Here is a 22,457-nt window from a genome sequence, read left to right as displayed (position 1 = left end):
GGCTGATGATGGCGTGTCTGGATCCTCCTCCGCGTCTGTATCCTGCCTGGAGGTTCTTGTGGAGGAGTAGATGGCGCCAGAGGCTGGGGTACCGGGACCGCAGCCGGAGGCTGAGGAGGCAGCGGAGGTTGCGGAGTTGGCTGTGGAGCCAGAGGAGGCGGCTGCACCAGGGTCTGGGGGCCGGATGGAGGCTTCTGTGGTGCTGTTAGCATGGCGGGGAGGACTTCCCTGACTGCGTCTTTGATGATAACCCCCATCTGAGGAGTTTTCATGAGGCCGAGAAACTTCTCGAAGAGCACCTCCTCACTGGCCAAAGAGGTGGTAGGGGGTACCGACGAGGTAGCGGGGGGCTGCTGGAGCTGCTGCATACCCTTGTCTATATGGATGCAAAGGAAAGTTGCCCTGCTCAAACGAAGGGTAGACTATAGGCCACGTACCTGGTTGAGGACAGTCCCACCTTGACACTCGTTCTTTGCGGAATTCGAGGAATGGCGCCGGACGGGTGCCCCTTTCTGGTGTGGTGGCCATTTTGTCGAGCTGCCTGCCACGTGCCTGCAACGTGTTGCTCAGTCCGCTGGGCCCAGCCTCGTCCAAGATTCTTACGTGTGGATCACGAGGCCTACCTTGCTCCTCGGGCCTCGGCCCGGTAGGTATGACACCCTCGACCCTGGGGTCGTTAGAGCTGAATTTAGGCACCCCCTCTGACGTATGCGGTATTAAGGCATAGCCCCCCGGACACATTGCTGGTGTATAGCGTAGCCCCTCGGCCATTGTGCCGGTAAAAGGGCGTAGCCCCTTGGGTGTAGACCCGGTACAAGAGCCTTCCAGTACCTCAGCACTGTACCCGGGAGGATCCGAGGATCCCGTGACCCGAAGGCCAGTAGCTGCAGCAGCCTCGGTGCATGTGTCGGTAGAAGGACCTGGCCAGTCCCTCCCGTGGGAGAGAGAGTCCCTGGGAAAGAGTCTCCCTTGCGGGGTGTTTTGGAAAATATCGCCTCTACCTTGGGCCTGGTTCGATGCTCCACGAAGTTCTTGAGATCCTCTGGAGGCGACCTCTGGAAGAGCTCCCTCCACCTGGCCAGTCTGTTCTTCAGCACCTTCGAGGACAGCGAATCACACGCCGAACATGATTGCCAACCGTGGTCTGAGCCAAGACAACGTAGGCAGAGGGTGTGGGGTTCTGAAGTTGGGAAGAGCCTGTTGCAGGATGGACACCTGTTGAACCCTGTAGAAGTCGACATGCGTCGGGGAGGAGCGTGATGCCTGAGGACTGAGTACCTGAATGATAGATAAGATAAAAAAGACAAAGAAGAAGTATCTGCGTGTGGAATTACGTGACCGAAGCCAAACCCAGGAGCACTGGTGAATTTGCCCCTTTCCTGGCGGAAAAGGGGACTCGGGTGTGGCACCGGAGGGGTGAGTCAGGGCAGCGCATGCTCCCTGGGCCGCACCTCAGCATACCTCTAAATTTAAAGGGGAATAAGGATTTTTCGGTTGAAAAAGGTTCCGTCTCCCGTACCTTGGAAGGGACGCCCATACAGTATGGAGGAAAGGGGATGGGACGTAAGAGTACAATTGTGGTGGAGGCCTGAGGAAAAGAGAAGAGGTAGTGATCAGAACTTGCGAAGGAAAGGTGGCTTGAAGAGACTGAGGAGGTGGGAAACAGATGGACAATAGGGAGGCGGCTGTAAGGGACAGAGGTGGTGAGAGAACAGAAGGTGGTGTGGAGAGCATGAGGTAGTTGTGGTAAGACAGACAGATCCATCTAGAGCAAGAGGAGAGTCATCAGGAAGAGATGGTGCAAGACCAGACTAAGATTTGCAATGAGACCGGAGGAAATATTGAGGTATCCAAAGGAAGAGTTTGTAATAAAGAGGGAGTGAGAAAAATATCAGCAAGAGGAATAACTGATGATAAAAAAAGTGGGAGCACCCAGAGCAAAGGAGACGAGAGGAAGAACAGCCAGGTCAAGCAGAGTCAGTAAGGGCCGGTACATCTTACACACTACACGTCTGGGACACCAGTGACAATGGTTGCAGGTGCGCGCAGACAGTGAGGCGAGGAAGAAACATGAGTTCTGTGTAAAGAAGCAACACTACAGTTTAGAATTAGAGGAAGGGTCCCAAAGAACAAAAGCGCAGTGCAGGAGAGCAGCGAGAAGTGGGAGATAGGTGTTAGTCAGAAACCTCATTAGTAATCCCTCCTAATACACCCAACCAGCAGAGGATCAGCGGGAGACCTCCTTGGGGCCTAAGCTTGGTGACCTAAAGCCTAATTCTGGTGGTTTCCTAGATGAGATATCAGCAATGTGCAACATCTGTACCAAGATCCCATAAACAGACAAGGGCGAAGATCCTGGCTGCTGGACTTGTGTAAATGTCCCAGGGACAGTTAAACATTCCCCAGACTAAGTGACTAAACCCCCACCTGCTCACCAAATATTGCTGGGAGTGGCCCAGAGTGTTGATGGGGTTGAACCTCAGGCACTGTTCACTTATTTGAAACCCAAGGGAAAGTTTTAAATGAATGTCCTTACATTGTTACTCAAAATAAATCCCATTGGGCTTCATAAATTTGGTGGTATCTAGACTGTAAATCCGCTGAGATACCAAATGGCCACTTGGTCCGGTGGTATACCACCAGATTACAAGTGGCAGTGTTAGTCGTATTTTATTTTGAGTTCATAGGACTCAATGGGGTGTTTCTGTGATTTACCTCCAGCCTTTAGATGGAGGTGGAGCCTCCAAATTTCCCAACTCATAGTTCGGCGGTGCGTTTATCTGTACTGCCAAACTTGTAATGAGGCCCATTGAAACATTGTGTTCTGGCTTATGTTTCTCACTGATTCCCAATCTGCTTTGTGAAAGGGCCTAGGTTCCCGGCAGAGAGGCAAGTCACTGCACAATGGTTTGATCGGTCTCACTTGGCGATATCACAGAAAGGTCAAAACAGAGGCCCATCCAACTGGCTGAATGGAGTTTAGGGTGAGACCTGGCATTGAGAGTGCACTAGGTTAGGTTTGTCTTAAAGGATCCGGGTGAGGGCAGTGACAGCAGCAAGGGTATTCTTAATCATCCCTCATGATGTGTCATGTCCTTCCTCTGGTGAGTGAACGTTGTAACGTGGTCACTGCGGTGGGGGCACACAATGTCATCCCCTGCAATATCCCACTTGCAATGGGCAGACTTTAAATCCACCGCTGTAATAAGGAAAGGACCAGAAAACAAGCCTTCTCTGCCTATGCCCCCAACACTCTGGAACCTCATGCCTGTCAGCATAAGACTCGCCACCACGCTCAGAAAAGAGCTCAAGACCCACCTCTTCAAGGAGTCTCTCCCTCCTGTGAGAAACCTGAAGGTGTCTCACCCGCTAGTCTGTGAGGATCTATTATCCAGGTGGGCAGGTCACGGCCATCGCATTTGATCCAGTACCTGGGGGTGGACCAGTACGGGAGGATCTCCTGGATGAGGGGTCTTCGGGAAGTTTGAGTGGGACACCCGAGGCGAGACGTGGTATCCCCTTTCCCTCCAACACCTTTACCCCATCCTACTCGGTAGGATACTTAGGAATTCAACCCCCCCGTGCCCCTTTTCCGACACAAACACTTTCCCACAGACAACTCACTGTGAAAGAAAACGGATTAACACCGGAACCATATACCTGACATGTCCCACTACAATGGTCAGGCAATTACTGATCACTACACACACATCTGACTTGCATCACACGTCCCCACATGGATAAAATGCAGAGCATGAAAGCACACTCTGAGCAAGGCAAAGCACATGAGGAAGCAGCAGTTCCAAGATGGCAGTTCAATACAAGGCGGCAGACGGCAAGACCGAAGAGGATTGCAAGGAGGGAAGTGCTCTTGACCTTTTCACTGAAAACCATTATCTTTCATGAGCCTTCGAGAAAAGGACACGTAAGACCTGGAATTACAGCTAAAGAATCCTGCATTGTGTGTCGGAGGTACCCAGGGCTCTCCCGTGTCAACAGTCAAGGCGAGGAGAAGCAATTGCTGCCGTGATACTGTCCTTCGCTCCTACAGCCAGTCAGTTGGGGAGACTGATACCAAACTGGTCTGTATGGAAAACAAGGTTGCAAGCAGCAACATTGTATAAAGAATATTGAAGAGAACAGTGCATGAAGTGTATTTGGCAAGCGTCACGGATATAATCGGAATAGCAAATGAGTGATGGAACTTTGAAACTAAAGTAGCATACTATAGGCGGAGTGGTCCGGCACCACGTGGGTGCAGATTCGAAGGTCTGTTAGGTATTCAACGAAAAGGTGACAAAGGTTAAAACAAGAGGAATTATGAAATCGAAGTGATCCTGCACCGGTTCAAGAAAACCCTCTGCACATTTGAAAGTCTTCAATCTATGAAGTAAATTGAAATTGGACCGAGCCCGGCTGAGGGAGACTAATTGAAGAAAGGGGATCTGAGCCCGGCACAGGGGAGTTCGGGGTGTACCGTGAGTGACCCAAGAAAAGAAAATACTACAAACATTTTGTCAAAGGGATCTGAGCCGTGATGAGGGGATCTAAGTTGATGAATATTGTGGGAACAGGATCTGAGCCTGGCTGAGGAGGATCTGGGGCGAATAGTGAATCACCCAATGTGAACACTTGCACAAAATGAAGGAGGAGAAGAACTTGATGTTTAGTTGACTGCATCAGGCGCTCTGTGGAAAGAGACTTTTAAAAGCAAAGAGACTTGCGCACCGAAGGCCCCAATGCAAATAATTGGAACGGTATCCTCATGCTAAAGAAGCCAGAGACTGTGCTGTGCTCGAGTAAACAGCCTTGTCCCATGCTAAAGACGTGGGGAAGGGAGTCCAAAGGCCTGAACAACCTGACATATCATTTTGAGCACTTCTTTATTTTGGTTACATTGTTCCCCAACATGGTTTGTTTTTAGAGGTGGATTGGCAATAGGTTTTTTCAGTATAGGCCCCTTTATTTTGACAAAGACACCACTTGGACTGTGTTATTATTTGATGGTCGTAGCTTGCTCCCATCTGTAGATTTAGGATTAGATAGGCGTTTATCACACCCCTTTTGAAGTTCAAGACACCCTTGAACTGTGGTCACTTGTGTCTTTCTTACTGTTGATGCCATGCCTTCCGTACACTCTGCACCACTAGGTCATCACGTCGCCCACCGCACCTCCCGACTCACTAGATGAGGCCCAACCCTCTCCTCCACGCTACCATGTGCAGCTGTACACCTCCCTCTGTACCCCTCTGCATCCCATCCCCCGCTGTTTATCTGTTCTGTTACCTCTGAAAAGCTCTCTGTTATGGATCTGTGCTATTATATACCTCTGTAAAGCGCTCTGTTGTGTATCTGTATTGGTGCATACCTCTGTAACCACTATGTCCAGTTTGTACCACTATAAAGAAAGTGGAGACATCATATAGTTCAAAATTCAGGGGGAATCTGCACATGGGGTGTCTTCACAAGGTCTCACAGGATACAGTTACTCCAACCTGTGGACAGAGCCTAGCCCTAGGAAGTGGTTGATTGAGACAGCACAGATCAACGACTAAGAGCTGAAGTAGTCACGAGAAAACAAACTGATAGCAAAACATATAACAGCTGTTTAACCAAATAAAAATGTCAAATATGCATAGGTGCCACATAGAAATGTAGGCTATTGAGGTTTGATGTAAAACCTCTAAACGCTTTGTTCTTCATGGTTTCCCTTCATTACGACAAACACACTCCCCTAAGAGTACCCATTGCCTCAAAGTCCAACACACATGTTCAACTGCATTTCCTCTGCTTCAAAGGTGTAGTCCCTGATGCTTATCTCAGTCCTACCTAGGTCTGATCTATGTCCAGAATATTGTTCCCAGGCATTCTGCCCCAATTGCCAATGCCCTTTGCACTCAATCCACATTACTTTCTGGGAAGTTGGTTTGCTGGGCGGACACAATGCATGCATACGTCCTTACCCAGTGCAAGGGGTGCAACCGGAAGCATTCTCCGAGGATATCTTGCAGCAGAGCCAGTGGCCATTGAGGTAAGCAGATGGGTGGTAGACGGTGAGGCGCTTTTGATTGCATTGGCTGACTTTTGTAAGGATATCAATCCAGTCCTTGGCCTCCACGCAGTTATTGGCCTGTATATAGAGAGCTCGCTCTGGCTGAATTACCTGGAACATCTGGCAAGTAATAAAAACATCATTATAAGGATGCAATACGCAAAATATAATGAGTGAGCAATACCAACATGTGAGGGTGGAACAAAGCAGTGAAGATCTGCAACAATGGATCACCATTTTGGACTCTGATTAACTTTATGACTAAAAGCAATATAATGTCACATAACAAATGCTAACATACATGGTAGGCTACTGACAAAATAACATTTATTCATTCATTCATTTGGATTTACAATTGAACTAAAACTGCAACACAATCATAACAAGAAGGCAATGAACATGAAGGCCAAGATGGAAGTTAAGAGGATGACAAAAGGCGAGCTTTGGAAGACTAACAGAAAGTAGCAGAACATACTGAAAAGGGGAGGGCAATCCACAGTTTGGAAGCAAGGTGAGAAAAGGAGTGGAAACCAGACTGGACATAAGAGTGGGGCGAAGACAGCCAAGAAAACGCAGGATGAAGAGTGAAGCATGCGAATTGGAGAACTGATGGAGCTAAGAGGAGAGTGATATGGGTGGGCAAATCTGAAGACACCAACATAAATACATAAAAAGCTAAACTGGAGGCGGGAAGGGAAAAACAAAACTAATTAAGTTCTGCAAGAAAGGAAGAGATATCAGTGTGGAAGAATGAGAGAAGACTAATGGAGTTGTACATAGACTGTAGGGGAGATAAAGCATGGGCAGAGGTCCCAGGGAGGTAGAGCAATCGTCTATGCGGAAACTGACTTTTAGTATCCGAAAAGGTCAGACTTTATTAATTTTTATAGTGTCGATCACTACAAGAGCAGCAAGGGAAGACACATGACCTGAAAAGGTAAGAGAAGGGTCAAAGTTGGCACTAAGGTCCAGAACAGAACAGGAAAGAGAAAGTCAGGAGCACAGAAAATAAAAGAGTAGGGTGATGCTCATGATGGGAAGGGGTGGAAAAAAATTGGGTTTTAGTAGAATTGAGATGTGAGTGAGAAAGCATCCATCACTTAACAGCACAATTACCAAGAAACACAAAGTTGGGCGGAAACAGAATACAACAAAAACATCTGAGAATCGTCCGCATAGAAATGGCAATGAAAAATTAAAGAAAGAATAGAAGGTAGAGGGATAATGTTAAGAGTTAATGGAAGCGTATGCCGGGTTTTCCTCGCCAGCTTTTTAAACGCTTGCATTTTTTTCCAATGTGCAGATTTGGCCTTATTGTTTTTCTTCTAAATATACACGTGTTGTGTGTTTGGAGCAGGGGATGAAGGTTGGGTTGTGTCAAGGTGAGGTGGCGAGGGTGGGTTACATGGGAATTGGTGGGACAACCCCTCCGGCTCCAATTAAAAACAGAAAAAAACTCAGCAAAAAAAACACACGTTTAAAATGCTAACGTGTAGACACACAGCGACGCAAGCCGCGTGGATCCAATTGAAGACGAAGAACAGAAACGTGTGGTACGTCAAAGCGCAAAGGAAAGGTAGAGCAATCAGTAGAGGCACATGCTCAAGAAACAGAATGTGATCAGTCACAAAGATGATCAAAAATGAGGAAAGAGCTGAACCAGATATGTCACGGTAATAAAAAGAATAGCAGACAATAGACTGATCCGCTGTGTCAAAGAGCTAGGCAGACCTAGAGCCAATACAACTTTTGACATGCAGGAGGGGCAGTTTCAGTGGAGTGAGCAGGCAGAAAGCCCAACTGTAAGGGCGGCAACAAAGATGTAGAGTAAAGGTAGTAGAAAGATACGTGTGTATAAGCAGCTTGCTGAACGAATGAAGATAAAAGCCGCAAAAAGAAGCACAACTGCAATTATAAGCAGAGATGTGCATGATTCTATAAAAACCTTTTGGATTTCTTCTTTGATAGTCGATCATGTGGACATGGTTTTAAATGTGAGGCTTTGTTTTGACAATACTGACACACAAAGGCTATTTAATAGAAGAAGGGGGGTCTTTATGATTTATGAGTGCTGCGGTGGGTCAGGAGGAGGAAGCAGGCACTGGGTTGACATTTCACTTTGTTATGTATTAAATGATCTGAAAAATACCTTTCTTTCCTTATCACTATGGGGTAATCCCTGCCTATTGTGAGGAAGGCATGGTATCAAAAGCAGACACAGATACAATGGATACAAGTTTCATAAACCTTTATTTTGCTCAAAGGGGTTTGGAAATAGCCTATCTTGCCCTAACTCTACAATGGGAGTATTCTCGACCATGAAAACAAACAAAATAGTCCACATCAGTCTGATTAAAATAAAAAGGCCTATTCTAAGAAAACCTAACATTGGCCTTCTGCTCAAGATAACAAATGTCAAGGGAATATAAAAAGGAAAATAGTGTGTTAAAAATAAATGTCAGAATGGCTTCAGCACCAACTCCCTTCCCCAGGTTCAACCCCCAGGGTCTAGAGAGTCTCTCAATAAAACAAGGGTGGGTGGATGGCACCGTTCTATCAGTCTTGCACACTTTGGCTTACTGGTACAGTTCAACAGTTCAATCTAAGGCTTTTAACTCTTGGTCGTTGCATTACTTCCTTAGGCTTCAGCCACCTTGTCAACAATACTTAGTTCATATAGTTTCAATTTCTCACAGTTCTGCACAGGCTTCCCTCTGCAGGGCATGAGCCTGTCTTTTCGTGGGGTTCCCTTCCCCACATTTCATCCAAAATATCTTTCACTGTCAAAGACGTTTGAAGCTGCAGGGAGTTGCATAGATCTCTGCATGACCACTTCAACCTCTTTCCATATTCCTTCAATTCACAATCTTTTCTTGTAGTACCAATGTCTATTGGTACTTGTAGTTCTTATTCTCTTTCACTTGCCTTCTTGGCCTTTTCGACCTTCTTGAAATATTCCACAATTCACATATTTCATTTTCCTCTTATTCAACTTTCTTTTGTTTGATCTCGGCTTGCAATATGTTTCAAAACAAAGTTTGTAACATTTCATAGAGACATTCCAATGTGCACCTTCCTTGTGCAGGACCACCAACTTTTTTTCCTTTCCCTTTAATAATTTTCCTTTTCATTCACATTTTAATCGGTACACGCGCAACCTTCACCTTTCAAATCACAGTCACTTTCTCTTCAACAAAAGTCTGGTTGATGTTATTCTCAATAACTCACTGGTTGTGCTAAATGACTTGCTTTCATCTTTTCCTTGCACTTCAAGGCTCTCTGTTACCAGCACCTCTTCTGCTCCACCCAAACTCTACCATTCACCCGGGCAGGTTGCATGCTTTTTCTTAGCACCTGCAAGGTTTCTTGCTTCTGCTCGCTCGGCTGTGCTTTTCGAACGCTCACAGCTTCCCGAAAGCTTGGCAATCTCATGTGGCTTATTCTCGATCCTCTCAATTGTTGATCAGCCCGTTGGCCGAACAACTTCCACAGCTTGGTTTGCATCAACCTCGGAAGAGCTGTTCCTTCTCGTACCCAGCCTCGCTCAGCTTCTCAAACAAACTGACTAATTTCCAGTTGGCCCAAACTTCAAACTCCAAGTCCCACAATGCACTATTCCCGTTTCGTTCCCACTTCGCTAACTCCCCGCAGCATCATTTTGGCAATTTTGGGGCCATTAGGTTCTTCAATGGGATAGCCATGAGGTCAGGGAATCACCACCTGCCCATCAGACACCTGGGCTTCAGTAGCTCACCCAGGGAACGAGAACTGGCTTGGACACTGCCAGAAAAATCCAGCTGCCCCTTGTTAGGCTCTTTGGAGACACGGCTCCCTCGCCACACTGCAGCCTCCCTTTTACTTACAGGCTAAGTGTCTTGGCAGTCCATCCTTCTCCAGGCTCTCCAGGGTTCTCTAAGCTACTGCTTTCTCCTGGTCTTCCTGGTCCTTCCAGTATCCCCAGCTCACTTTGAGTGTGCCTGTGTGCTCCACCTTTTATACTTGGTGGGAACGTCAATTGGAGTCAGGTGGCAGTAGTTGCCTAGCCCTGCCTGACCTTAGTAAAGGGACAAAATGGAGAATGCCCATCGGAAGATATTGCCCATTCATTCCTATGGGTAATCCTCATAACTCCCAACATGTTCTTCTTTGCCCCTGTCCTTTGGCAGCTGAGTGGGGAAATGGAATTATGGGAGTTTAAGTGTTCCCTAGCGATTGTGGGCAAATCAGGTAAAGTACTGTCAAGAAAAGGGCAATAATCGTATTGCTGTAAAACATGGGCTAACACTTTAAATTCTCTTTTCCTGGTCCTCATATGCTGCTGTATTATCTTGGTACCTGTTGGAACTGGGGAGGGGGTAAAAGGACAGGATTCACAAAAGCCTATGAAGGCGGAGGAAATGCCGGGTAGGGGGTTTTGAAAGAAAGGAGATACCATGTCTCGCCTTCGGGCTCCTCCCCAATCCCAGAGGACTCGCCATCAGTGATCCTCCCTCGCTTGTCCACCATAGGGTCTGGAACCAACAGTGATGGCCTTCCCCTGGCTACCTGAGGAGAGGCAGCATATGGGGAAAAGCCCTTCGGTTTTTCACACTATATAAATACCTAAGGTGCTCGTCAGTCATCAAGATGTGACACCAAAGGAAAAGAGTAAGTCTGCTGTCCAGAAACTAAAGCTAACTGACCCTATCACTATTCTAATAAAAAAATAAGGCTAGGAGAATTACCTCAATAGCTCCAGGGGAACATCTTCAGGGCCAGCGCTTGCTCAGTTTCTTGTGGTTCACTCTTCGTTTCTCTGCGTTTCTGCTTTCGTTGGCATCCCACTCTATGTCCGCTTCCACTCAGTGGTCAGGTTTCCTGCCTGTAACCGGCCAGCTCACTGCTTTCTCCACGTTGTGGTTTCGGCGTCGTTGACTGGGTACACTCCCCACCACAAGGCTGTCGTGGTCACACCACCACCAGGTTTCGGGTTCCCTTTCCCCTCACTTTCTCCATCCGGATAAAAGCTGGACCTCCAGCACCTTGCTATTAAGAATCGGAGTACTTCTGAATTTCACAGGCTTTGCAGTCTTCTTCGCCTCCGCCTCTCAGTCGGGGGGCCCTTCCCCTCTCTGCCTCGGCTTCTCATCCTCTTCCACATAACGGAGACAAAGAAGCTGAAAGTCTCTCTTTAAAGAGACCGATCCTTTTTCTTGTTGGTTACCATGTATATTTCCTTCAGCCACATTTTTGGCTTCTATATTGTTCTTCAACTCTAAGCCTCCAATATATGCCATCGTGGGGAAGGAGTTAAGGAGTTCCTCACAGTAACAGGAGTCCTTGTTCCCTAATGGGGAGTCTCTCCAGGTGAGGTCTTACTTGTCTCGATGCCTATGGAAGGTCTTGCAGAGCTGGCTCACCTCCCTAGCTAAACAGGGGGAGGGTGGTTGCTTCCCCCTCGGGGAGAAGGCACGAATTTCCCTGGATTTGTCACAGAGCACTCAAAATAAACATGTTCTATTTTACTACAAGGTAAAATATGGCAATGCTGTCAAAAAGAGCTCGTAGCTAAACACAAGATGTAATGCTAATTTTCACAGAAGATATCACATTATCACAACTAACTAAAAGAGTGTAAATATAGTGATTCTGCCATTTTCCACATATAGGAAATCTGGGTTAAGTAGTCATCTCATCTTCCCAATTCTAACTAACAAGTGTTTAATTTGTGGCGGTGCTGGCCGGTGGCCCACAGCGGCACTCTTTTTTTGGACATCTGCACTTTTTTAGCTGCAGCTTCCCTGCTCTGGTCTCCGGTCCCCGTCCTCCGCCTACAGCACTAATGAAGGGAAAGCCACCCAGCGGTAGCTTTTGTTTACTACAGCTGGCTGGCTTTTCCTTCATTAGTGCCGCAAAAGCAAAAGCCAACACAGGAGGGCCTCCATTTCACAAAATGGATGCGCCCATGTGCTTGCTTTTGCAAATGTTGAGCTTGAATAGCTCAAAATTTTACATAGGAAGTTTTAAAACAGAGAATGCTAGTATTTTTTTTTATGTTGCCTATCTATTTTTTAAATAAACATTTTTACTAGACCATCCCTTTAAAGACCGAGTGCAGCCCTAAAGGAACCAAAAAGCAGCCCCTCTGTGTGATGTAACCTGCAAGTCAACAGCGTGAGCGACCCCCCTCGGCTAGCCGTCAGTTTGATTAAATGAGTACCAGAGATCTGGGATAATAATGTTAATGTCGCCCACGATGCAAGTAAAATCTGGACTCTGCAGGTGGTAATATAAGCAACCTTATAAGCCACCATTACACTACACAAGTAAAAGACACTGCGAGGGGGCCTGGTTGACTAAGTGTCCTCGTTGAGGCGTGTAATTTGTTCCACCTCACTTGCCTTTCCTCCCCTTCTCTTCTCTTCACCCTCTTGAATTTGTGTGTGAAGATAGATTCGAGTAGCAGTTTCCCTATCGTGCCATGATGCCATAAAGGACTACAATTTGAAAATTCAGAAAGGTTGGGAATGCAGGTGGATGAAATCCAATGTTGGCCGTTGGGAAACATTTGCTCGTTGGTACTTCCCTCACGTTTCACCATGTTACAGTTACTCGTTTACAGTTTTCATCCAGCGCATTCTACATTTTACTCGGGCACCATTTTAGTCTTTATGGAAACATATTGGGAGTTGGTTTTGTCTAGCAATGTATTCAAGGTTTGGTCCACTGCTCACCTTGCTGTGCTTCAGTTTAGGAGTGTAAAGCTACACGAGCAGCCTAATTTCATGGCTGCAAAGTGCACTAGCCTGTGCCCGCAGGGACTTGTATGCACGTTTTAATTATGGAAAAAAGAACAGTACAGGTCCCAGAAAGCGCGTTATAAAAGAACAAGTATAACATGTTTTCCCCTTTTTTCTCCCCACCTCTCTCCTGATTTATTTCTCTCCTCACACTTGTTACTTCCTCCTCCTCCTCGGTCATTCCCTGCTATCACACACCCTCCTTTTATTGCCTTCTCCTTCCTCCTCCAATCAACCGCACTTCACTATTATGTTGTGCACATCTGTCTCCAAACTTAGTTCACTCTATGGAAAGTACTCTTGTTATACCGCCGAGACCAGGTTCCGCTGCCTGGTTAACTGTGGCACACAGCGAGCGGTCTCCTGTCAGTGACCATTTCTCTGCAAAGTGCAGCTTGGTCTCTCACATCGCCATCATACAGGATGACATGAGTGCCTAGATCGCCTGGAAAAGCAAGGCCAGAACTGCTTGGACAAGCATAATCTGAAAGCAAATTCAATGAATGCTCTGTATCCATTCTGAGGGCACAGAAGTGCTCCATCGGTCGTTGTCCTACAACATTCATATGCAGTGAAGTTGTTGACATCAATATTTGTGGCCAGTGACTTAGTATAAAGAAGGAGGGTGGCGGCAGAGAGAATAAGTGGGAGCCAAACCCTTGTTCTCCAGGTAACGAGTCCATAAATTGTTCAAGGGAGGTAGATGTTGTGCAACTAGTGCAGTGTGCTCCATACTGTGGGGGGAGTCCAACTTTGCAGTTTTTTCCCCAGATGAAGATGCAATGGGGAGGGTGGTGGGCGGGGGGGGGTGGAGTAGTTTGCGGCCTCTTCCTTGGTTTAGCAAAAGAAGTACCATCTTGCCAAGTCTACCATCCTGGGACATGGTTTAGAAGCCTTGGAAAGAGCTCCCTCTCTCCACTTTATGAGTGTGTGAAAGTGCAGCTTAAGTATACTCTGTAGTGATTTTGCTGTGAGCAGGTTCGTTTTTTCATTAACATAACAAACAGGTATTAATAGAGTGGCCTTTACTGCTGATAACAGATGTTTGTAGATGTCCCAGCTCATCCTCTGTGGAATGAAGGACAAAATGGAGAGGATGAGAAGGGAGGGCTATAAATGTTGTTTTGTTAGATTGACTCGGACATGCCAGCGATGCCACCAGCTCAAGCCTAGTGTCTGCAGGCTGCTTGCCACTGAAAAAAGGCCAGTTAGAAATTGCTCCCAATAGGGGAGCAGTGGCATGTACAATCTGGAATCGCTTGCCATTGGTGCATACTGCATGCAGGTAAAGTGGAGCCCACATTTGCCTTTCTTATATGTACAGCACAGTTTTTTGCCAAGGTTGTTGGTTATTTTTCTCATTTTTTCTTTTGGGATAAAACGGGGAGGAAGCGGGTGAAGTGGAAGGAATAGACGCTGAGAAAAGATAGATGTCGCTACGGATTGAGCCTCTGGGTTGGAGGAAGGTTCTTTCACTTGACTGGCCTGCAACATTTTGCATCTAGGCATGTCTTCACTGCCTGGAGTCTCCAGACATTTTCTTTGCTACACACAAAACATGCAGAATTTCTTATTTGTTAGCCTTGGCTGACAGAACCTGAGCAGAATTGCTTTTTCTGGTGGGAGAGGTTTACTAAGCTCCCTGAGGCTACAGGCTGCTCCTCTGGCGGAGAAGCATTTGACAGAGCTGGTGGTGGCATGTCGATCCCTTGGGAGAGGAGGGATGGAAGTGGGAGGGGTCAGGGGGTGAAAGCAGAAGTGGAGGAAAGTGGGCAGGCCTCAGCATATACACCATTAGTACTCCCTTAAAAATGATCTTAGAATCATCGGCAGTCATAATATGGCAGAACCTGACAAAGATGGTTTCCTCTGATCCAGCCAAAGGGGACTTTGAGAGAAACACCCCTGTAGCCAGCAACCGTGTGTGCAGAGGTCACTCCCGAGGAGGCAGCGTATAGCCTCGTTATATTATAAAACGGCTGTACGTGTTTTGACGAAATCAGTTTCCTCGTTTGCACATTGCTCTTGCATTTCGTCCTGATGGCGTTTTCGTCGAATTTTCAATTTTTTCTTTTAAATGGGGGAAGGTTTGTCTCCATAAGCAAACTAACGCACCTCACCCAGTAACCTGCCCCCCCCCCATCCCAAACCCCCAAAACATCCTACATATTAAAACAATTGAGACGAAAACGACTGGGGGGGGGGATGCACTAGTATTGGCCTAATTAAAAACACGGCATACAGATAATACATGGAGTGTGGTGTTGCAGGGATCACTAACCACAAGTGTGAAAGCACCAGCATCACCTCAGAGGAGACTAGCCCTGTTCACTATGGGAGAAAAGATCCTGAACCACCTCTCCCCTGTGTTCCTTTAGGAATAGATTGCACAGGGATTCTTCCACCGTTGTGACTTGTCTTCCTACTGCACTACCACACGGCTAAGCTGTAGGAAGACCATGAAACCAATCTGTACAGGGGTAGATCATGCACATCGTGGGGCTTGCAGACTTCTTTTTCTACCATTTTCTGCCTCATGCAAATGTGTAAGGTTTAGGAGTTAGACGAATACCCTCGGGCCTGGGTTTTAGCCATTAAAGAAGGTGCAGCACTGGTGGCTCCCTGAGGCGTGTGTGCTGCTTCATAAGTCATGGACGTACAGAACGATCCAGGGTTATTTAGGTGCAGACTACAGAAGGGCCCGTGCACAGAGATTGGGTCTGCACCAAAGGGATATTCTGCAACATTGAATTTGATGTAACAATCGGCATTCTCTGGTCCCATTCCCTCAGTATGGAATGAAAGGCATGGGACAAAGTGGTTTTCGAATTTGTTGACTAAATATTTGTTTTGATATTTCAGCAAAAATTAGGAAATACAGAAACAGAAGTCACAATTCTTTATCTAAATGTAAAGACTACTGTTTAACATGTGAACAATCCCATCCACATCAGTTCCCCAATTTAAAGCAGTGATGTCACCTGATGACTCCTACTTACAAAAGCCAAGGAAGCATTATATCCTCAGCCTGAAATGGTCCCTTAAATTTGTTGGCCAGCATTACACTGCTTAACTTTTATTAAAGAAGCCATCGCATGTTAAAATTTGTAATGAGGGGAACAGTATCTAGAGGTAGATGAAAGACTTCGTGAGAGGAGTCCAAATATTTTACGGCGTTGAATGGTGAGCCAAGAGTGGGCAGAATTACATGTGCTTGCAACACCCTTCTGCACGGAACGACAACAAAAATGAATTTCCAAAGAATGGAATATTGTCATTTTCAATGAAGAGGTCTCCACCACAAAACAACATACTTGCACTTAAGGGCATACTCACATTTTTCATCTTGAAGGATTCCTCCTCCAGTTTCTCGGCAGCCAAAATGTTCTCAATGGGAATGCTGCACAGGGGATGGTCACCTGTGGGTGAATTTAAATAAAACTCAATATTTGGCATTTAACATTTAATAGCTTGAGACGAACCTACACACTAGGTCACAGGAAGTGTCCATTTACCTTGCATGTATTTACAGTTTGCAATGTGAGCAGAGCTACCAAACGCTGCAATGCCTTCCCAGTGAAATGACACGCTGCAAACCTCAAATACGAACAAAGGGGAAGATCTTGGGAACTGGGTAAACGACGAAGAAGAAATGAGAAAGCATGTATAAAGGACAGATGACTGTGGTGAAATGGGACTCCTTCATTAAATCTTAAAGACAATTTTTTCCGTAAGAATCAACTTTGTTTCTCCCACCTTAACGACTTTCAAGCCCAATCAACTTAAGGTGGATCTCGCTCATCACAAGGCAGATGTCCCTCTGGGGTGGATGCCAGTTGCACTGCCCCCGCCCGGACCCAACTGACTTCTAATGCCACTGAGCAGAGGCAGGAAAAACAATCTGTGCCACAATGATTAGAAGAATGTTTAGTGGCACAATGCAGACAAATTAGGGAGATGGCAAAAACGGCACGTACACCAAGGCCTTTTTGTGCCAAATGTATTGCAAAGGTCTTTAAATAGAGATGGCGCTAGACACTGTTAATACATTAATAAAAAAGCCAAATCACCATTGTATATAGGGGCACACAATTTTAGGGGTGCCCGAGTAGATCTTCCAATTTTACTATTATATCTGAAGAGGACCTGTGTTGCTACCACTATCCACAGGAGAGTATGTATTAAAATCGCTGGCAAGTGCAGTGCATCCCCAGGCAACCTGCCAGATAATGATATCCACCTTAAACTCTTACTGTAGGATTGATTTGTTGCTGAGCAGAACCAACCTGTTTTTTCTTGTTTTGTTCCCGCAGGGGTGTTGCTCGAGCGATTTGCTACAAAGAGAAACATTAGATGCAACAGAGCAACACAAATGAAAGAAAGGCTGGATACAGGATGATGACAATGTACAGGTGTAACCGAGAACACATGTTTAACGCCCTATAATGGGTTCAATGCTGAATGGTAGTGTTAAATATTTAGTGCTTTTCTTAGTTAATTTTTTTTTTTTTACTTTATTTAACAATTAGCTTGGCATTGCAACAAAGAGTAATGTATCATTTCAAACCATTTCAAATCACAGGCCATTCGTAGTACGGTTACAATATTGTGAAATAGCCAACAGGCCAAAGTGACATTTGAGCATATGAGGTAAGTAGGCATCTGATCAGTCATAAATTCATCTCATACTTTAACTCATGGCGGGGGAGGAGAAGGCAGTGTATCTGCCTCTTCACAAGTATCGTCAGACAGAGAGCAGACAAAGTCGAAAGGGCCCCCAAATGTCTCTCGGTCTGGACCTGCTCGGTTGCATCAGCATCCAGCGATCCTCGGTATCTGAGGCCCACGAAAGGTTGCAGAACCACTGTTCATATGTAGGGTGTCTGGATCAGAGCCATACCAGGAGAATACAACGGGTTGCTAGAAGGAGCCCCAGGCTCGCCAACTTCTTGAGGTCTCGACTCAATACAGGCAATTGATAGAAGAGACAGGTTAGTGGGGACGGAACAATGGTACACTCTAGCATGTCTGACAGAGATGTGCATACATTGGACCAGAACTGGGTGATTTGAGGACATGACAAATCATATGTATCTAGTCAGCGTTCGCAGAGTTGCATCGTGGGTACGTGTGTGGGTGATCCCGTGACATATTATGTAGCCTAGCCGGTGTGTAGTGAAACCTATGTAATAGTTTACATTGGATCAGTTTGAAAAGGGAATTGAAAGAGACTGTCCGGGAGCGGGTACACATGTAATCCCTGCGCTGATTGGTCAACTCAACCTCCAAGTCCCTGGCCCAGGGGTCTCGAAGTTTGGTGAACGGTGGAGAACTTTGAGTTTGAAATAGGGTGTGCAGCCTTGAGACCCTGCCCCTCATGGACGTGGTGTCAATGAGTTCTGAAAGGACTGGGTCATCTTGTGTGATGTTGGGAAATCCGGGGAGTTTGGCTTTCAACATTCGCTGCAGGCCGGGGTATTGCAGCCAACGAGTAGGTCTACCTCGTAGTTGTCTAGGGAGATCACTCCACTCTGTGAAGGCACCTTGTTCAAATACATCTCAGACAGTTAACAGGTCTGCAGTTGCCCAGCTGTCCACAGTTCCGGAGTCCAACCGAGGGGAATTGGGAAGGAAGTTCCAGAGAGGACAATTGCCATGAAATTAATGCACGTTTCCGGTTCGTTTCCATAGTCTGGCTTGAACCGAGCAGTTAGGAAACACCAAGGAGCGGATATCACGGTCATCAGTAGTTAAGCGTTCCAGTTTAACGTGAAGGGGTGGGTGTGTAGGCGCGAACCAAAAGGATGCATGGTGGGTTTGGGCAGCTATCCAGTACCCCTCAAAGTTGGGAGTGCCGAGAACCCCCTTCGCCACTGGGGTCATCAATGTTGTGAGCTTCAGAATGGCCGCGCCCGAGTGCCAGAGGAAACAGTTAATGATTCGGGCGAGTGTTGTAAAAAATACTCGGCCAGGCCAGATCGGGACGTTAAGGAATCTGTACAGTTCCACCATTTTAAGAACAGCAATCCTACCTGCTAGGGTTATTAAAAGATTTGCCCACCCAGCGCACTTCCAAGCCAATTTAGCTAAGTAATTACCATAGTTGTTATCGTACAGAGAGGCAGGGCCTCGCGTAATTACCACCCCTAGGTATATGAATTCGGTTTGGGCCCAGACAAAGCTCTGAATGTCAGAGGGGGGGGGGGGAACGTTGGCCTCAGTCAACGGGAAGAGGATTGATTTGGTGCAGTTCACTCAGAGACCTGATAGTTCGCCGAAATGGATGACATCCTCCAGTATTGGGGAGAGGTTTGTGTCGGGCTTTCAGATGAAAAGAAGAGCGTCATCTGCATACACTGAGATTATTTCAGGGGAGCCAGTCAGGCGCAACCCTCTGTGTGAGTGTCACTGTCATATTGTCAGCCAATGGCTCCATGACCTGAGCGAATATCAGTGGCGAGAAGGGACACCCATGTCTCGTCCCTCTTTCAATCTGAAATCGTGTCGAGCACAGATTGTTAGTGCGGACTCTTGCGACTGGGGAGGAATACAATAGTTTGACCCAGGCTCTAAATTGGGGACCAAAATTACATTTTTCGAGTACCTGCCATAGAAACCTCCAGGAGACGGAATCGAATCCCTTTTGCATATCTAGGGATGCAACAACAGCCAAGGCACCAGAGTCAATGCGGGTTAATCTGTTGAATAATCGGCGCAAATTGTGGGAGGTGGAGCGGCCCGGGATGAACCCTGGCTGGTCCGGGCGTATGATGTAGTGCATATACGGGGCCAGTCTGAGGGCAAGGACTTTAGCATCACAGTTGATAAGCGAGAGGGGCCGGTAAGAACCACACTGCGTAGCGGGTTTACCTGGTTTAGGCAACACCGTTATTATCGCTTCTCGGAGAGAGGCTGGTAGAGTTCCTGTGAGGCACGGTTCATTCCAGAGGGCAAGAAGCGGAAGAACAAGGCAGGATTTATAGTTCTTATGAAACTCGATCAGGAACCCGTCGGAGCCCGGAGCCTTGCCGGAGGCCAGCGAATCAATGGCATTCGTTAGCTCCTCAGCAGATATCGGGACGTCAAGGGTTTCCTGGTTTCTGTGGAAATAATCGAGAGCGGAAAGCCACCCAGAAAGGTGCCAATTTCATGCTCCGTTGCTGTATCGGCATTGGCGTACAACTTCACATAAAAGGAGCGGAATTCATCCCCCATCACCCGCGATGACAGGGCTAGGGTACCATCTGCCCTTTCTATGCTGGGATACGCGACAACCCCCTCTCGAGCCAGATCAATCAAGCAAGGGCTCGACCAGGGCGCTCACCCTCACTGTATCTGCGTGCTGCCTGGGGTCTGTCTAGGAATTTATGCTCACGTTCAGCAAGTGTACGGAATGAGTCTAGTTCGGTACTTTTGTTGGCCAACGTGTCGGTTGATTGTGTACCGGCATACTGTATTTCTAGGGCGGCGAGCTTAGCTTCGCTTCGCTTCTGGCTATGTATCTCCTAATAGTTCGGAGCACCCCTGCTTCTCTGGATATTGCCATTCCCCTTACATAAGCTTTGAACGCCTCCCACAAGGTGGCTTGGGATGAGACATTTTTATTTGAATTAAAGAATTTGTCAATATTGGTGCCTAGTTCGGCTTCATATGCAATGTCTAACAAGGAGTGTGGTTTAAATCTCCATGTCCGGGACGTTGGGACATCCGCAGACCATCTGAGGGATATTGTCACTGGTGAGTGATCAGAGAATGTCCTAGCCAGAATGGAAGTATGAGTGATGGCCGCTAGTAAAGTATCTGTAACGAGCAATCTGTCGATGCGGGAATGGGAGTCATGCATGGACGAGTAAAAGGAGAACGTGCGGGAGTCGGGTGAAGTATTCGCCATGGATCGGCCAGTTCAAAATGGGCCTGTAGGTCCAGGATAACCCTAGCTGCCTTTGAGAGTTGGCGAGGCTTGGAGGTAGATCTGTCGTAGTGCACATTGAGAGTGCCCCCCCAGAGTATCGGAACAAGTGGGAATCTGGATAGGTGTTCATAGAAGTCAGGATCGTCTACGTTCGGTCCATACACATTTAACAATACGACCTCCTTGCCCTGTAAGGTGCCAAACAATAGAACATAACGCCCTACGTGGTCAATGTGGACTGCCTTTTGTCCAATTGGAGACTCTTGTGGATAATGATCATTACACCTCGTTTTTGAGAAGAGTAAGCAGTGTAAAACCATTGAGAACCCCAGGACTTAGCAAATTTCTCACATACGGGTGCAAGGCCGTGTGTCTCCTGTAGAAAGAACACATTGACCTGATGCCTTTTGGCATAAAGCTGAAGTTTTCGCATCTTGACAAAATTACCCAGCCCCCTAATGTTCCAGCTCATGTAAGTTACAGTGTCACCCATCGTTCCACAATCTGTATGTTATCCATAGACGGTAGTCTAGGCCGTTGGTAACACCCCCTGCCCAGACCATGTGTGTGTGGCCATAGGTTTAATGATCTCCATGAGTGTAGTAAGGAAGTTTGTCTCCTGGTGCTCGCCCCGATCCCACCCTCCCCCACCCGCAGCCCTCCCCAATCGGAAGGATGATCCCCAACCCAGAACACAACCATTGGCAACTTCGCCTGATGGGCATTAGCGCCAACCGAAAATTAGCACACTCATGCTGGGACTTTGACTAGGTCATTGTGGCATAACATCACTGAACAAAACTTCTTTCTACAGCATAGTTCGAACATGTGGGACTCGGCCCAGGCCAAGGGAATCGCTTCGGCAAAGGACGAATGTCATGAAACACAACAAGGGCTGGCCCACGAAGGAGGTCAATCGTCACAACGGGCAGCCGGGGGGACGTCCCCGGGAGTGATTACCACGACACGGGCCGTCACCGGTGGGGAAGAGGGGGTGTATGACAAAGGCATGGAGTATCTCATTCCCAGGTCGCGCAGCCTCTTCTTCACAGCCAGAAAGGTTTTGCATTCCTGTTGGACGGCAGGGGAGAAGTCCAGGTAGAGGTGAATCCTGGAGGATCCCAGCAGATGGTCACCCTTGGTCCTATCGGCACAGAGCAGGGCATCCCTGTCGCGATAGTTCAACACCCTTGCTATAATCAGGCGGGGAGGGGATCCAGGTTTGGGTTTGGCTGTTAAGGATCGGTGTGCCCTTTCAATAGCGAATTATGGGGAAAGTTTTGGAGAGCCCAGCAGGGTCAATAGGGTTTGCTCTATGTAGTCTTCCATGGGGCCTTCAACTTTGTCTTCCGGAATGCCGATGATGCAGATGATATTGCACCTAGAGCGAGATTCGAGATCCTCCTTTTTCCTGCTGACCTCTTGGATAGAGTGCTCACTTCAGATCGGAGGGAGCCAATGTCGTCTTCAGTGGTGCTCATCCTGTTTTCTACCTCCATTACCAGACTATCTGTCTTTTCCATATGAGTCTTGATTGAGCAGATATTCCCGCTCATGTCGTCCAATTTGGAATGGAGGTCAGTGAACCCCTTGCGCATGTATTCGAACATCTTCAATGTGTCCTGGTTATCTGAGGGCGACGACATGACTGCCCCTTGCTCCGGTTGTGATCCTGCTGGTTGCAGCGTTGCCTTTGCGAACATATTGATGGTAC

General features: G+C 47.1%; 1 protein-coding gene across 2 annotated transcripts in view; it reads right to left on the bottom strand.

Moving 5' to 3' along the window:
- The window catches only part of RASA3 (RAS p21 protein activator 3), a 1,503,746-nt gene that overhangs the window by 47,951 nt on the left and 1,433,338 nt on the right, over positions 1 to 22,457 (bottom strand). Inside the window, exons 20-22 of one of the 2 annotated variants that reach the window (XM_069637121.1) lie at positions 17,118 to 17,165; positions 16,168 to 16,250; positions 5,964 to 6,172 (exon numbers count right to left, since the gene is read on the bottom strand). In XM_069637121.1, coding sequence (XP_069493222.1) covers positions 5,964 to 6,172; positions 16,168 to 16,250; positions 17,118 to 17,165 — 340 coding nt within the window. The remainder of the gene's footprint in view (positions 1 to 5,963; positions 6,173 to 16,167; positions 16,251 to 17,117; positions 17,166 to 22,457) is intronic. The other variant, XM_069637122.1, reaches the window with a different exon arrangement.

This window comes from Ambystoma mexicanum, chromosome 7p (genome assembly GCF_040938575.1).
Source record: "Ambystoma mexicanum isolate Mex_15411 chromosome 7p, UKY_AmexF1_1, whole genome shotgun sequence".
In the NCBI taxonomy this organism is placed as follows: domain Eukaryota; kingdom Metazoa; phylum Chordata; class Amphibia; order Caudata; family Ambystomatidae; genus Ambystoma; species Ambystoma mexicanum.
Note: the sequence above shows the minus strand (reverse complement) of the source record. Positions and strands in the feature narration are given on the sequence as shown.